The sequence below is a fragment of the Cololabis saira genome, chromosome 22, assembly GCF_033807715.1.
Source record: "Cololabis saira isolate AMF1-May2022 chromosome 22, fColSai1.1, whole genome shotgun sequence".
Classification (NCBI taxonomy): domain Eukaryota; kingdom Metazoa; phylum Chordata; class Actinopteri; order Beloniformes; family Belonidae; genus Cololabis; species Cololabis saira.
The window spans coordinates 24,347,361-24,363,779 of record NC_084608.1 but is presented as its reverse complement, the minus strand read 5'-3'; the positions used below and the strand labels follow the sequence as shown (position 1 = coordinate 24,363,779).

Here is a 16,419-nt window from a genome sequence, read left to right as displayed (position 1 = left end):
TTTTATCAGTATCCAGATAATGATATCTCGTATAATCAGCCATCCATCTGAGAACCCCCCCCCTCAGTTTAAGCCCTCTTGGACTAAATGTTTCTCCTGACCTTACAATTACAGAGCACATGTTTATGGTCCCTCTCAAGGCTTAATGGCCAATCTTAAAGAATAATGCTCCTGCAGAGATGCTTTGCACTACGCTTCACCTTGACTGTTGTTGTGTAACCGGGGTTAATCATGTGCATGTAGAACCTGCTAAAAGTTGTGTACCAGCGGTAAATAAATGCCTAAGTACCCTGTGCTTTCCCTGTTTTGAAAGGGAAAAAAATAATAAAACAGCATTTAGAGGACAAGGTTGCACGTAGAGCTGAGAATATGCAATGCAGGCAGTAATCACAGTACGGGGAAAAAGGAAACAAATAGCAGCACTGGAAGCGGCGCAGTGGTGAGGGAGGCGAGGGTCAAGAGGCTGAACTTGCTTCTTCTCTCACTTTTGCTCTAAGTAGCTGGTTCTTTTGGGAGAACGAGTGTTTATTTTACTGAGGCTGTGATAGGAATGTAAACACAGCTGTGCTGCAGTGCTTTTAACAGGGCACTCGCAAATCCATCCCATTCCCAAGCACGATGGGCCCCTGAAGTCTTGTTTGTTAAGCTGCTGTGGGTGCTCCGTCTTTGTTCTCAAGTAGCGCACGATTCCTGGACTCGGGTACAATTAGGGAGGTTTTGCAGCACACGTCTATGTGTGGGAGAGTGACACACCAAGAATGCATTACTGTATGTGTGGTCGCTCGTGACAAACGTTTAGCAACACAGCAGCATAATCCGGAAATTAAAAAATGCGAGAGGGATGTATCTGACCAGAAAAGCCAACAAAAGCCACATATTCAAGAGCATTGGCTGCTTATTTTCTGTGCAATTCTCCATTGTGCTGATTTCCTGAGATTGGACATGCTTGGAGTAAACAAATGGGCGCTTTAAGGCACATTCTGGACTTACATCAACCCTGAGGTCTGTTATTAGGGGGTTAGGAGTGTAAACTTTCATTAGGGACCGAAATAACATGAATCTAAAGCAGTTTTGAGTGAGATTGGAAAACACTGCATGTTTGCAGCCCACAGGCATTAATGCTGGCGCTTGGGGAAGTGCACCGATATTAGGATGTAGGGGTGTGGGATTTTACAGTACGGCACGATGCTGGTACAGTATACTGTGGTATTTCACAGTGACGGTATTTTATTTATTTTTTAAGATTTTTTTGGGGCTACTAAGTATTAGTATCAAATTATCAAATTAATGTACATGCTTTATGTAAAGTAATACAACTTATATTTGGTTTATCCTTAAGTGTCGGCTAAATGGAAAAGTTATATTCAGTCACTAAAGTCTCTCTCTCTATATATTATATAACATATATATGCTATAGTAGAGGCCTTATGTGAAGATGTATATAGTCTGTTGTCATGCTGTCTCTATTATGCATCTCTCCGTGCATCTATTATAGTCCATCTTTTTCTCTCCTTTCTTTCATCTTTTTTTCTTTCTTTAGTCAAGTTCAGGTTGCCCTTTGGCCTGACGTCACTGCCTTGCACCAAACAAACAACTAATCTACAAGTGAATAAAGCGTTGCTAAGCGACGTAGTGGTGATCTATTTCCAGACCGCGCTGTTCCCAGAGAATTAAAGCCCCGTGCAACAACAATAACCAGGCTCTTTTAGGGAAACATCGTAGACCGGCTGCCATGGGATTTATAATGATTCATGTTACCTGCTTGGGCTTTTTTATGTGCGTTTTAAGTTGCGACTGCAGCGCCGCAAAATATTAAAATAATTAATTAATTACCGTTACTGTGAAATTTCCAAGCTTACGGTGTACAGAAAGTGCGCTAACCAACTGCATGCAAAGACGGTATGATGAGCAACCATTTGTGCTGACCCTTAGATGTGGAGGCCCTACGGATTGTTTTTAGTTACCAATTTACCTCTAATATTTATTGCAGTTTTATCGAAAATATATGTCTGTTTATAATTCAAAACTGCTTTGATTCATTTCATTTTGGTCCCGGAACGCAACTTCACACTCGTCCCCATCTAATAATAGATCTATGTTTGATATGACTATGGTGGGATAGTTACAGATTTTCTGGATAAATGTTTTACTAATGCTCAAAGAAGGGTGTTTTGTAAGACTTATATTGAAGGGTTGATTTTCAGTCTGTCTGATGTGCCTTGACAGATTTAAAATGGAATCAGAAGAAAAATAAACCCTTTCGGAAATTGGTCAAGGCTTTAATGCAAAAGCCATATCATTACATTTCTTTGGGCTGTGTGGGAGCATAATACGCCAGACCTTTCTTTGCCTTTTTACAAGCAGCTGCTCAAATTTAAAAATCCATGTGTGGAGCGTTGAATTATGTTTGTCAAAGAAATGAAACTCAAACCTCTAATGGTTTCGAAAATTAACGAGCTGCAAGCATTACATTGACTGAGGTTGCTCGTGGTGACACGATGTGATAGGAAATGGGGAAACAGCCATCACTTTGGCCCTGAAGAGCTTATCTCAATGCATGTCTGACAGGAGCATGAGGAGGCAGCAGCGTTAGACCCAGTGAGTCATTGCCGGCTGTGTTACGGTAGCAAACCCATCCTTACCTCATCTAGAACCAGAGAGCTCCTGCAATTACCAGGCCTCTTCCAGTCGCAATGACCGCAGGGAAACCTGAGCATTTCTCTTCCTCTCAGCTTAGCGGCTGACAGCTGTGAACCAATGTGCTCTCCGGTATTTTTTATTTTATTTTTTCTATAATGTGTCTATATTAACATCAAATGAAACATTTCTCACCTGAAACATTGAAACAGGGACTTGGAAAGCTTCTCTTATTGTTCCCTTGGAGTTAGTCTTACTACATTCATATAAGTTTCATTTAACTTAAATACAGACCGACACAGCTGCTCGCTCGGCTACCGTTAACCGCAACACATGAGTAACCATGGCAACCAAACTTAAGATGGACATAAATACGGCATCAAATTTGCAAAGAAAACAAATCCTCATCAGCAGGTGCTTTTTGTTTCAGTTAGGCTCCACTTTAGCATTCCCGACACTAGTTTAGTCTTTCAGACACACTTTCTACTGCCGTTAAACTTTTACCGTTAAAGTCCGAAGCGCCGGATGTTTACAAGGTCTCGGCGAGACACCTTCAAAATAAAAGCACTAAATATCGTTCTCCTTAATATATAACAAATAAAAAAAAAAGCCTGGCCCTAAAATAACGTTAATGAGAAAACAAACATAAAAACTAATTTATAGAAATACTCATATTAGAGGTAATTTACAATTTCCATTATTTTATTTTTTCGAAAATTATGTTTTATTATTCATTTTTATTATTATTATTATTATTATTATTATTATTATTATTATTATTATTATTATTATTATTATTATTATTATTATTATTATTATTATTACTACTATAGAGAAAATACCACAGTTTTTAATGCTGATCTTGTCATTTTATTTAGTTTTTATCAGCTACACCTTTAGATTGGGCCGTGAAAATATTGTCAGACATTAAACCGGTCCGAGGTTCAGAAAAGGTTGGGGACCACTGCCTTAGAAGATGAGGGATTGTGCATTACGCGGGAAAGGTGTGGGAAATATTAGAAAAAAAAACACGCCAAAGTGAAGAATAGGATTTTGAAAAGAACTGTGCTTTAATTGTTGGCTGGGAGAAATATATCTCCAGTGTGTAAGAAGGGCTTTGAGCATCCTGGGTTTCAGATGGTACTTAATTTGGCAACAAAGAGGATTACAGTCAGGCAAAAGGGAAAACAATATAGATAAAGTAGATATGCAAGCGATGTATTCAGATGTAATTGTGTTAAAAGGTGGACATATTGCTTGTGTTTGAGATTTTACCATTGATCATAGTTCAAAACTGTGCTGTGAGAAACATCGAGGCCAAAATGAAAGCAGATAAAAGGGTGAACCTCCATTGTGGCCTCGAGTGTGAAACAAACTGCTCAGTAGAAGATTCAAACACTTTAACAGAACAAACATCCAATAATTATATGACAGAAATGAAATTAATGGTAAAGTATTAAAGCTAGCGTGAGTTTCGGCTGTGATTTGTGACCTGCCTGCTAAACACACTCGTAACGCTCTGTGGTGCAATGCAAATGAGTGAATAAATGAATAAATAAACCATATTTTGTATGTTCACTAAAACCTAAAAGCCTCACAGTTCGTTTCTGCATTCATATAAAGAAGCTGCTGATAGAGGTGTAATGTTGAATAAAAACACAGGAACAGCTCAGCTGCACTAAACAAGTAAATTATTAGTGTGTTTTTCATGTCTGAGATTCAGAAATAAGGGCAGGGCTGGATCTGCCCTTCAGGAGATCAAACCGAGCTGTGGGGCCCTTTTGACCCCCGTTTCTTCTCGGGCCATAATGATGTGTGCATGCATCCTCTTTCCTCTTAACTACCTATCATGGAGAGGTCACATGTCAGGCTTTGCATGGCGGCTTCATTATATTTCACCCCGAGGCCCACACACAAACCGTTTCGACATGTTTGGCGGTGGTTCCAGTAAACAGATAATTGGACAAAACTGACATTTTATTTTTCTTGTATTGATTCAGCCTGACATTGTGTTTACAACTTTGGACTGTGGACTGTTTGTCCACAGCAGTGACAATAATGTGTTTATATTTTTATATTTTCCTTCAAACCCGGTATCTTTTGTCAGGCTGACTTTACAAAGGTTGTTGTAGTAAGTGTTTTTGAAGCTCATATCTGTGCCAGCCCATATTTCCAGATGTTGACTGGTATTTACAAACACTCCTAAAAGCAGTTATTGAATCAAGATCCATAAATTGTTAAATAATGACAATGCAAGCAGTTTTTTTACTTAATTAATTTGTATTTAATTTAGTTTTAAACTCCCGCTTTGAGAGACACCTTCCTTCAGCACCTTGGACAGCGCTCAATAACGCTTCCAAATGCAGACTGGTATTTATGAACACTGTTATAAACGCCAAACAGTGTCTATAAATGAAGACGTGCAAACGCTGTAAATTTTGATTCCCATTTTCTTCAGCACATTGAGGAACATTCAAATTCAACATTGAGGAACATTCAAAACCTCCAAATGTTGAAGTGAAACGATTGAAAGCCTGTGCCTTTCTGTGGCAAGCAAAAGATAAAAAAAAAACAAAGAGTTGTAAGTTTGGCTCTAGCTCTGAACTGGCCCTGGAGCCGCTTTGGTGCAACGGCCTATCTGAGCGGCGTGGACGACCTTCTGTGCAGCTGGCGAACCGCACACGAGTCCGGCCGCTCTCCACCGAGCAGCTGTTGAATGACCGAAGCAGTTTTTGTATAAGCTTGTGCTTCCTGCTGACCCTCGGAAAAAGATGTTTTTGCTGCTCCTTCTCGACCAGTTCTGTGGTGTAAAGTCCCCCTTTAGTTGGACACCCGGAACCTGGACGTCAGCCAGCACAGTCCCCTCTGATAACCAGGGGATGAGTTAGGGCCGGGCGATATGGACCAAAAGTCATATCTCGATATTTTCTAGCTGAATGGCGATACTCGATATATATCTCAATATTTTTTCTGTGCCTTAATTGGGGTTTCCCCCAAAGCATTATAGCATAGCATCTCTTTTAGCTTCATTTTTTCTGAGGCAAACCCTTAAAAAAACAGTCAGTTTTAATACAATGCCTCGTGCCAAATGTCACACAGGTACCTTTGTTAACAGAGGTCTGCACAATATCAAAATGTATAAAACAAATGAAATAAAAATAAACTGCCTGCATATATAGAATAAAAATGCTTCTTGAATAAAATAAAACAAATATCCCTTTCCTGCATAACAATTAAATTAAAATACACTGTGCAATTAATACAATGTAGACAGTAACAGGCAGACCTTTCCACTGAGGTTGACAGCAAATAAAACATTTGTGCAAATCTCAAATAAAACATTCAAGTCAATTTGTCACAAAATAAGCTATATCAAAATCATAAAAAAAAAAACTATTTTTTTTAAATCGATATAAACGATATTGTCTCGTACCATATCACGTTTGAAAATATATCGATATATATTAAAATCTCGATATATCGCCCAGCCATAGGCTGAGTGTCGGTTTTTGTTAAGATCCAAGCAGGTCACTTTCTCCAGCCACAGATGTTGAGGAAGACTGTGGTTTGCCAGTTTGGTGTCGACTGCAGATCTATGAAGAGTAGCCCGTCGTACGGCACCAGCACCTGTATTTATGTGCTCAAGTGTATCAGTTCTCATTTTATTGGCAGTGTTTCATTATAAAATAGTAAATTACACTATGATTACACTAAAAATGTGTTTCCATGTTATTAAATGCAAAAAAGGCTTACTGAAGGTCTAGTCGGTACCAGTGAATCCCAGGAGGTTTCAAAAATGCTGCTACTTTCTTCCTCCTGTAATTTTGTTAATTAGTAGAAAATAATATCCAGTAAAAAATTATTCAGTCCCCTTTACTAGTCTTTTTATTCAAAAAGCCGCAATTTAATAAGAATGTGAGGACTTTTTATATCCACTCTATCTGTAGTCCACAGCTCTGGAGCAGTATTTTTTATGTATTTATTTTTGTCAGACGATCAAATAAAATAGATCAAATATCGCTATGGTAATTTCTTCAGTCTTAGGCTCCTTGGTTCATCGTGCTCTAAAGGTCAAAGAAAGGTCAAACAGGTCACTAAAGTTGAACTTCATATCCAACATTTGCACAGAAAAACTTGTTACTGTAGTTCCATTCATTGTATATTAATTATCTAATTGTTTAGCAGGTTTTAGTCCACAGGTTATAAGCATTTACAAAAAATGGCAAAACGTCACAATGACTGAGCGTCCGCAACGAAGCCCAGTTATTTTGCTGACATAGAAAAGCAGTGGAATATGAAGGGTGTAGATAAAAATGAAGCTCATTCATGAATACTGACTGATATTTTCTTTCACTATCATGTCTGTCTAAATGAGCCAGAGTTTATCGAACTTCTGGATGAGTGCATGTGACCGTCACGGCTCCTTGTAGCTCTACATTAACACAGAAATGTTAAGTGATAAATATATACTGACACTACAGACGATCAAACGCACATTTTGGGAACAGCTTTTATAGAAATTATTTTCCATCCCTCCATTCCTGAGGACTCCAATACTTTACCAAAACGCTTCCTAATGTTTCTCTTCTGAGCTTCTCCCAAGTACAGTAAAGTCATTAAGAAATAAGTTGGATTCAGATTTTATATGCATATAAAAACAGTATAAATTATAAATGATCATCAATTTGGCTTAAAAGCAAATATAAATGGATGGTCCTCTGAGTTCTGGGACTATGCTGCAGTTCCCTGCTTTGCTTGGATAATCCAGACTTAATTAAGACGAGAGAGAGGAAGCTTTTTTGCAAATATTCATGTATGCAGATGATTAATGGTTTCTGCTTTTCTGTGTGCACGTGCACATTTACATAACGGGCACAGTGGCTTTTAAGTTAGTTAATTGTGTAATTAAGTTCATGTATTGTTTATTTTTTTCTCCTCTCCTTTCCTTTCCTGCTATCTCTATTGACTCCGTTATTTCTTACCCCCCACCCCCCCAATCCTTGCACATCTGTCTTGAACCTCCTCCCGCTGCGTTTCCCCCCGGTTTCTGTGTTTTTTTTCTTCCCTCCCTTTCATCTTTTGTTGCCTCCTCTCCTCCATCAGTCTGTGTTTCGCAGCTCTCCACTGCTGGGCTGCTTCCTGTTCGGCCTACCGCTGGGCGTAATTAGCCTGATGTGCTACGGCATCTGCACAGCGGAGTCGGATGACGGCTCGGATGACATGGACGCGCTCAAGAGGGAGGGCCTCACTGATGAGGAGGAAGAGGAGGAGGACGAGGATGATGAGAGGCAACGCGCCGCCGAGCTGGAGGGGCCCGACGAAGGAGAGGAGGAGGAGGAGGACGAGGAGGAGGAGGAGGATGCTGGCGAGAAGGATCCTGAAGAGAAGAAAACTGATTAACAGAGGAGCAGCAGCCGGATGTGAGGATGATAGTCCAACGCAGTGACGTGAAACTCAAAGACATATCTATTTAAAACTGTTTGGCTTCTTTTGTTGTTTTTTTTTTTTTTTTTTTTTTTTTTTTAAATCTCGCTTCCCATTCAAATCTCCTCTGACGCAACCCGTTCTCCCGTCTCTTGAGTTTGTGTATCGTGTGTAAGGTTGGCTGCCTGACGAAATCTCTTGCATTAAAACTAACAGCCTTTTCAATGATGGAGTGTAAACAATATGGATGAGATGAAGGGATGGCTGGAAGCCCCGGACACCAGCGTATTGTTTCTGATTCAGCCGTGTGATGTGTGGCACTCTTCCACCTGTTACGTCATTCTTTTGAAACCACTTGCAAGTCAAAGGCCCTTTTATATCCTTCTGACTCGCTGGTTTTCTTTCTAATCTCCCATTATATCCGACAATATTGGAAAGGGATAAATCATGCCTTTAAAAGATAATAGAACATGACCACGGTAAGTTGTTTTTGTTAAGGATGTGTGCAGCGTGCACAAGGAAGTGCCCAAGCAGGAAGATCTGCCATAAATGAAATGTTTTTTTTGTTGTTTTTTTTTTTCCTTCTATCATATGTTATTGCCTGGAATGTTTTCCTTCTTTTTGTTCTTCAAGATGTGCAAAGTGCCGACACGGTTATGCATCTCGACTTAACTGTCTGTTTGTGTTGAAAGATGATGACAAGAGCTGGAATGGTAATTTGTAACACTCCTCAGAAAGCCAAAGTATGTCTTCTTTTTTTTTTTTTCCCCTTTTTAACCCAAAATTGACCAACCTGCTAAAAAAATGTCTCGCCCAGATGGTTCTGCCTGTCAAGGAAAAGCCATAACACGCATCAGTGGCTCCCGCCGTTCTTGACGACTCCAATCCCTCAGATGGACAGAATCTGTCCGTTTCCATATTTCATTTGGTGTTATATTGAATTCACCTGGCAAGTTGAAGTTTACATCGCACTGCAGTGAGCTGTACATTGAGGATAAAGAATATTGGGATTTTTTTGTTGTTTTTTTTCCCCCTTCCCTGTTTTTGCCCTGTATTGTCAGCTGCTCTCCAGGCGTAGAACTCCGTCTGCTCCGTTTCCCTTTCTTTTTGTGGCTTAATTGTATGTAATTGCTGAAATCTACTGGGGGGGTCTGGATCCTTCTTTAATTCACCAAGCCAAATCTATTTCAAGTGTAATACCGTTTTATTGAAAAACCCCACATTATTGGAGTCCAGTGAGGCGACTTGCTTCATAAACCTTAACAGCTGTAAAATAAGATTCTGGCTCCTAATTGTTGCATTTAAATAGCTTAAATGACTCTTTTTCTACCACAGACTTGTGTATATTACTTTCTTTCCTTCTAGGAGATGGATAGGAAAGCTGATACCACTCTAATGTCTGTGTATGACAAATGTGAACGTTGAAACCTTTGAATGAAGACTGGAAACAAGACGACGAGCCGCTTCCTGTCGGATGGTAACAACGTCCCTGATAACCATCAGAATCTCCATGTGCTTTATTAGATAAGATATTATACCCACTTAGCCACCTGAACATGAGCACACCAGTCGTTTTTAAGTCAGAGGTCATCTGTAATTACTACTGTGAAAATGCACTGCCCCCGCCTTGCCTTCTGGTCTTTGTAGTTGCCTGCGATTCTCTGCCAAACTTCCTCTTTAGGTTTGAATTGAGATTGTCATACTTTTACAGGTTTGAACAATTGAAATAAAGTTTGTCCTTTTTTTTTTTCTCCCTTGTTGACTGATGTCTTTTTCTTCTGATTTAGAGTTACAGCTGGACGTTGACGTGCACTCCCCTCTTTATGTGCAACTAAATCTGATTTCACACTATTTCTGCCAACATTTTATATTATTAGCAGAAAATGTTCAAACGCTTCACTGAGGTGTTTACTTGCTGCAGTGTCCTGGATTATAAATATACACCATATGTGGGTTTCATAGGATTTATCCAGCTTTTAGATGTAAATGAAGTCTTTTAAGTCACTATGAATAACAGCGCTGAGCTTTGAGTGGTCTGTTAGGGCTTTTAAGAAAGCAGACTAAAGTAGATGGAAAAATCCCCACACATCTTCAATGGATACAAAATCACAAGAATTTGGTGCATGCATTTTAATTAATCTGGCTTTTGTTACTTCAAAACAGTCAATTATTAATACAATCTCTTATATGACTAATTCAGTGCTGCTAAAAGTTATAAAATGTCTCTTTAATTGCCATGGCGTGCATTTTTGTTGAAGGCGGTTGATTTCAGCGGCTTATAACTAAGATTGATTAATTGATCTGCAAGCGTGAACACCTTTGTTTCTTTTCTTTCTTTTTTTAATGATCCAAATTTTCTACTTTTTGTAAGCTTTTTGCCGGACTTGCTGCAGACTGTAGGCCGTGGAGCTTCTGATGCGTTATCCTAACCCTAACCCTAGCCAGTCAAGAGTGGAGCTCCTATTTTCTCCCTAGACCAAGAGGAGAACATGGAGCTCCGCTCTAGATCGAAAACTCCTCCACTCTCGAGTGGTTGGGGTTAGGCCGGTACCGGGTCCGTTGGGGGGAAGGGGTTAAAGAAGCTCATAAAGTCTTCACTACTGAGAGCTGCAGGAACGCACGGCTCAACAGAGTTGTGACTCTTTGTCAGCCTGGCTACAGCGCTGAACAGAAAACGTGGGTTACTTTTGTTATCCTCTATCAACGATGAATAATAAGCTGTCCTGGCTTTGCGAATGGCTGTTTTATCAAATCAAATCATCAAATCAAACTTTATTTATATAGCACTTCTCATACACATAATGCAACACAAAGTGCTTAACATAAAACAAATAAACATAAAACTTATTAATGTATAATGTATAAAATAGACCATAAATAACGACTAAAATATTTAGATAAAACATGAGATTAAACAAAAATAAGATATGATAAAAAAGGATAAACTAAATATAAAACAGAGCAGTAAGATCCAATAAAAATTAAAGCTGCAAGCAGCAATGAACGGGCCCTCGCACTCACGGCCACCGCCCCCCATAAGCATATCAGAAATGACACCACTCACGACTTCCTATGTCAAACCATTGAAAAGTAATAGCAGAAAAAAGGGACAACCAATCAGAAAAAGGGGCGGGGCTAATTCAGGCCAATGAAGGTCAAGGACTCCATACAGAATCTGATGACACCACCCACGACTCTCTATATCAAACCATTCAAAAGTTATAGCAGAAAATCGGGACAACCAATCAGAAGAAGGGGCGGGGCTAATTAAGGCCAACGAAGCTTAAGGACTCATTACAGAGTCCCATGACACCACCCACGACTTCCTATGTCAAACCATTCAAAAGTTATAGCAGAAAAAAGGGACAACCAATCAGAAGAAGGGGCGGGTCTAATTCAGGCCAATGAAGGTCAAGGACTCCATAAAGTATCTGATGACCCCACCCACGACTCCCTATGTCAAACCATTCAAAAGTTATAGCAGAAAAAAGGGACAACCAATCAGAAGAAGGGGCGGGGCTAATTAAGGCCAACGAAGCTTAAGGACTCATTACAGAGTCCCATGACACCACCCACAACTTCCTATGTCAAACCATTCAAAAGTTATGGCAGATAAAAGTATTCTAGGGGGCGCTGTTGAGCCGTTAGGCCACGCCCATTAATGCAAACCATGAAATATCAAATTTATCGCCAAGTCTGGCTTGCATGCAAAATTTGGTGACTTTTGGAGAACTATCAAATATGGACCAATCACATAAAGGGGGGGCGCGCCTTTTGGCGTCTAGCGTCGCCACGGTAACACTTTTGAAAGAGAAAAGTAATGCGCGTAGTCGCAGGATGTAGACGCACATTTTGATGTATAACACACCTGGGTGCCCATTACGGTTCGGGCCGTATTAATTCTCAAATGAATGGCATAAATTGCTCCAAAATTACGCGATTAATTCAGAATGTCCAAAATGGCCGACTTCCTGTTCGGTTTCGGCCATGGTGCCAAGAGACTTTTCTTTTAGTTGCAACATGATACAGGAGTGTACCGATTTTCGTTCATGTACGTCAAACCGTATTATGGGGCTTGAGGCGCAAAGTTTTTTCTGTCAGAACCAATCAGATGAAGGGTGGGCGCGCTTTTTGGCGTCTAGCATCGCCACGGTAACGCTTTTGAAAGAGAAAAGTAATGCGTGGTGTCGGAGGATGGAGACGCACATTTTGATGTATAACACACTTGGGGGCACATTACGGTTCGGGCCGTATTAACTGCCGAAGGAATGGCATAAATTTCGCCAAAATGACACGATTCATTCAAAATGGCCGACATCCTGTTCGGTTTCGGGCATGGCACCAAGAGACTTTTCTTTAAGTTGCGCCATGATACAGGTGTGTACCGATTTTCGTGCATGTACGTCGAAACGTATCGTGGGGCTTGAGGCACAAAGTTTTCAAGGGGGCGCTGTTGAGCCATTTTGCCACGCCCATTAATGCAAACCATTAAATATAACATTTTTCGCCAGGCCTGGCTTGCATGCAAAATTTGGTGACTTTTTGGGCACGTTTAGGGGGGCAAAAAGGCCCTCCTTTCGTCAGAAGAAAGAAAGAAAGAAAGAAAAAAGAAAATTCCTACAGATACAATAGGGCCTTCGCACTGAAGGTGCTCGGGCCCTAATAAGGGTGAGCATAAGAAATTTAAAAGAGTTAAATGAGTCAGTTAAAAGCATGATTAAAGAGATGGGTCTTGAGCCTCTTTTTAAAAACATCAACAGTCTCTGCGGCCCTGAGGTTCTCCGGGAGGCTGTTCCACAATCGGGGACTGTTACAACCAAAAACGTAATAACGGCCAATAACGTAATAACTGCCAATAATGTAATAATTTTGGCCATTTCAAATGTAATAAAGCCAATAGTGTAATAATGTGCCAATAATGTAAGTGTTATTACATTATTGGCAATTATTACGTTATTGGCCGTTATTAAGTTTTTGGTTGTAACAAGGAGGAACAGATTTTATTTATTTTTTTCATGTTTTTGCTGTATGTATATTATATATTGCAGTTCAGATTTTTTGATTGGAAATAAACAATAATAAAAACAAGAAGAGAGAAGAGAGTTAACCAGTCAACAAATAGATCACTACTGAAACCAGCTGTTGGAGATCTAAAATTAATGCTCTGCAGGGTTCATATGTCTAACTTTGTTTTTCATGTTTGAAAATTATAAACTACATCAACACATTGAGCTTACAGGCCCCATGTTGGCTAAAGTGACGTTTCAAAGTTGTTGTTGTTTTTTAGTTTTTTTACAGTAATGATAAAGCAGCTGTGTAGATGTTTGTATTGCTCCATATTTTGTGAATATGAGTGAAAGCTAGTTTTCATTTGAGAAGGAACAGTTTTAGTTTAATTTTGATTGTTCATGTTCTATCCTATGTATTGTACACTGCAGTTCAGATTTTGGGATTGGAAATAAATAATAATGCAAGTCCAGGAAAATATATGGTGAATTCATTTGACACCTCAACACCCTCAACGAGACACTGATTTTATGGTATATGCATGATGGTACACATGAAAAATTGCCTGTTTAGACAAGAACATCTATGAATATCTATTTGGCTAAAGAGGGGAAAGACCACACAATTATGAGAGAGAGAGAGAGAGAGAGAGAGAGAGAGAGAGAGAGAGAGAGAGAGAGAGAGAGAGAGAGAGAGAGAGAGAGAGAGATCTTGGATGAATAAATATGGCGACTATATGTCATCCACTAACTGCCCAAAAACTGCAAAAAAAAATATTTATTTCCAAGAGCTGCTGTCATATTTATGTGTTATTACATTATCGGCACCAGTTATTACATTTTGAAAGGTTTTTTTTAATACCAGGCCAATAACGTAATAACCAGCCAATAATGTAATGCCTTATTACATTATCGGCAAAAAGTTATTACGTTATTGGCTCAAAAGTTTTATTACATTATTGGCACATTATTACACTATTGGCTTTATTACATTTGAAATGGCCAAAATGATTACGTTATTGGCAGTTATTACGTTATTGGCTGTTATTACGTTTTTGGTTGTAACAGGGACCATAAAAACTGAATGCTGCCTCCCCGTGTGTCCTAGTTCTAACTTTTGGTATGGTTAAAAGGCACCGGAGGACCTCAGGGTCCGTGAGGGTCGATAGGGTAAAAGTAGTGTAGACAAATAAGAAGGCCCAAGACCATTAAGACACTTAAAAACCAGTAAAAGAACCTTAAAATCGTTTTATATACTATTAGACTATCTTTCCATTCACGATAGGAGTCTACAGATTTACAAGCGTACCACTTCCCTTCCATTTTACGCACACTTTGTTTCAAAATGCGGATAACTGAATTATACCAGGGAGTTAAGCTCCTATGGTTGGAAACCCTTCTTCTCAAAGGAGCACCTGTATCTAAAGCTGAATGCAACAAATCAGCAGTATTACTAGCAAGGAAATGAACACCTGCAGAGGCAGAACCCAGGTCACTGGCCTCCATTACTTCACTATTTTCCACTAGCGTAAGATGAGCAATATCCTCCCTAAATTTAACAATAGCTTCATCAGACAAACATCTGGTAAAATAATACCTCCTATTTTACGCTTCAACATTGACATTATTAAATTCAAATGTTATTAAATAGTTGTCAGATAAGAGGGAGTTTACAGTAGGGTTGCCACCCGTCCCGTAAAATACGGAAATTGTCCTTTATTTGAGAAAAAAATGTTGCGTCCCGTATTGAACTAATACGGGACGCGATTTGTCCCGTATTTTCATTAACGCCCCATACACACGTCTGTCACACAAACATCAATACTAAATTTAACAATAATGAACAAAATAAAACACAGAAAACATTAAGGCCAGCAAAATCTTTGATTGTGTAAATGAACTTTTACACCATATTCTAGTTGAATTATTGAAATAAGTTAACTTTTACACCATATTCTAGTTGAATTATTGAAATAAATTAACTTATACACCATATTCTAGTTGAATTATTGAAATAAATTAACTTTTACACCATATTCTTCACCTGTAGCTATATTATACATCTTGGCTGATGTGGACATACACAGCATAGGAGGATATTTCAGTTGCTAGTATGGTTGTCTGTCTATACAGTCATGCAAGTTCAATGCTATTAAAGCACTTTAAACTTTAAATCAAAGCGTTTTGTTTTTTTTTCATATAAAATAAACTGATTTTTATGCAGTTTAGAAGTTTTGGGGCTTTTTTTTGGCGCCTGTGCTGCTGAAATCAGGGCGTCCCTTATTTCTATTTCTGAAAGGTGGCAACCCTAGTTTACAGGCGTAGGGTAACGCATCAGGGAAAGCTGCTCTGGAGTGGGGCTCTACTAACACGCCGTCTGTACCTGGACTGTTCACTATTATCGTGGTTTAGCTGCTCCATAGATGATTTCTAGATAGGTTTCCCATGAACACAAGCAGCCCTGCTTTAACTAAATGATACAGAGTTGATTCTTGTGGAACCGACAGCTTGGGGTTCAGTTGACACCGATTCAAGGTTTATTAAACTTCTGGAAAATCCCTTCAGATGTAATTGTGGAGTGGATGAAAAAATAAAATTAAGTTTTTTTGAAAAGACCCTCCCGAGGGTCTCACCTCAGTCGTGAGAAAAATGTGTGGACCATACTTAAAGTGGGGTTAGTAACAAGAAAACACCACCAAAATAATCATCTGTAGGTGCAATTATCCGATGGCTGACCTAAGGTGCAGCTTATTAGTCATATATCATGAATGCTGAGAATACAGTTACAGTTTTGACTTGGCATTAATGACAGAAAACCCACTTCTCTATTTTTTTCTGCTGTAATTTTATGCAAACATTGCAGCCCAACAAAATAAAGAGTTCAAGTTAGTCACTGCACAACATTATGGGCCTGATTTACTAAAGGTTTGCGTGTGTAAAAACGTGTGCAAACTTGACATCACCCGCAAACCAATGTGCAAGCTGATCTACTAACAGCGTGCAAAGAGGACTGCACCTCTCAAATGAGCAAAATAGCACACGCTGTTCATTTAGTACTTTTGCCCTGATGAATAATCAATATGGGGCGTGCCCGCCAGAAAGCGCTAAATACTGGGAGGGGAAAATGCAAATATGTTCATTTACCACACGCAATGAGATTTACCAAGCCTAAAAGTTATTGCGGGGATTGTGATTGCGTCTGTATTTAATACGTTCGAAAGGAAGGTGCTAATCTGCCCAGCATTACGCACCGATGGCTGCTGTTATTGTGGCAAGGAGGCGACATCGCCAAAATCAAAGAATACGCAGAGAGAGAGTCTTTCGGACTCGTGTAAATTTGTTTGGAATGAAT

At 39.4% G+C, this 16,419-nt stretch overlaps 1 protein-coding gene across 1 annotated transcript in view; it reads left to right on the top strand.

Moving 5' to 3' along the window:
- LOC133423355 (protein disulfide-isomerase TMX3-like) overlaps window positions 1–9,811 on the top strand; it is a 55,481-nt gene extending 45,670 nt beyond the window's left edge. Inside the window, exon 16 of the mRNA XM_061713543.1 lies at window positions 7,741–9,811. Within this exon, the coding sequence (XP_061569527.1) occupies window positions 7,741–8,037 (297 nt within the window). The 3' untranslated portion in view covers window positions 8,038–9,811. The remainder of the gene's footprint in view (window positions 1–7,740) is intronic.
- The last annotated feature ends 6,608 nt before the right edge of the window (window positions 9,812–16,419 follow it).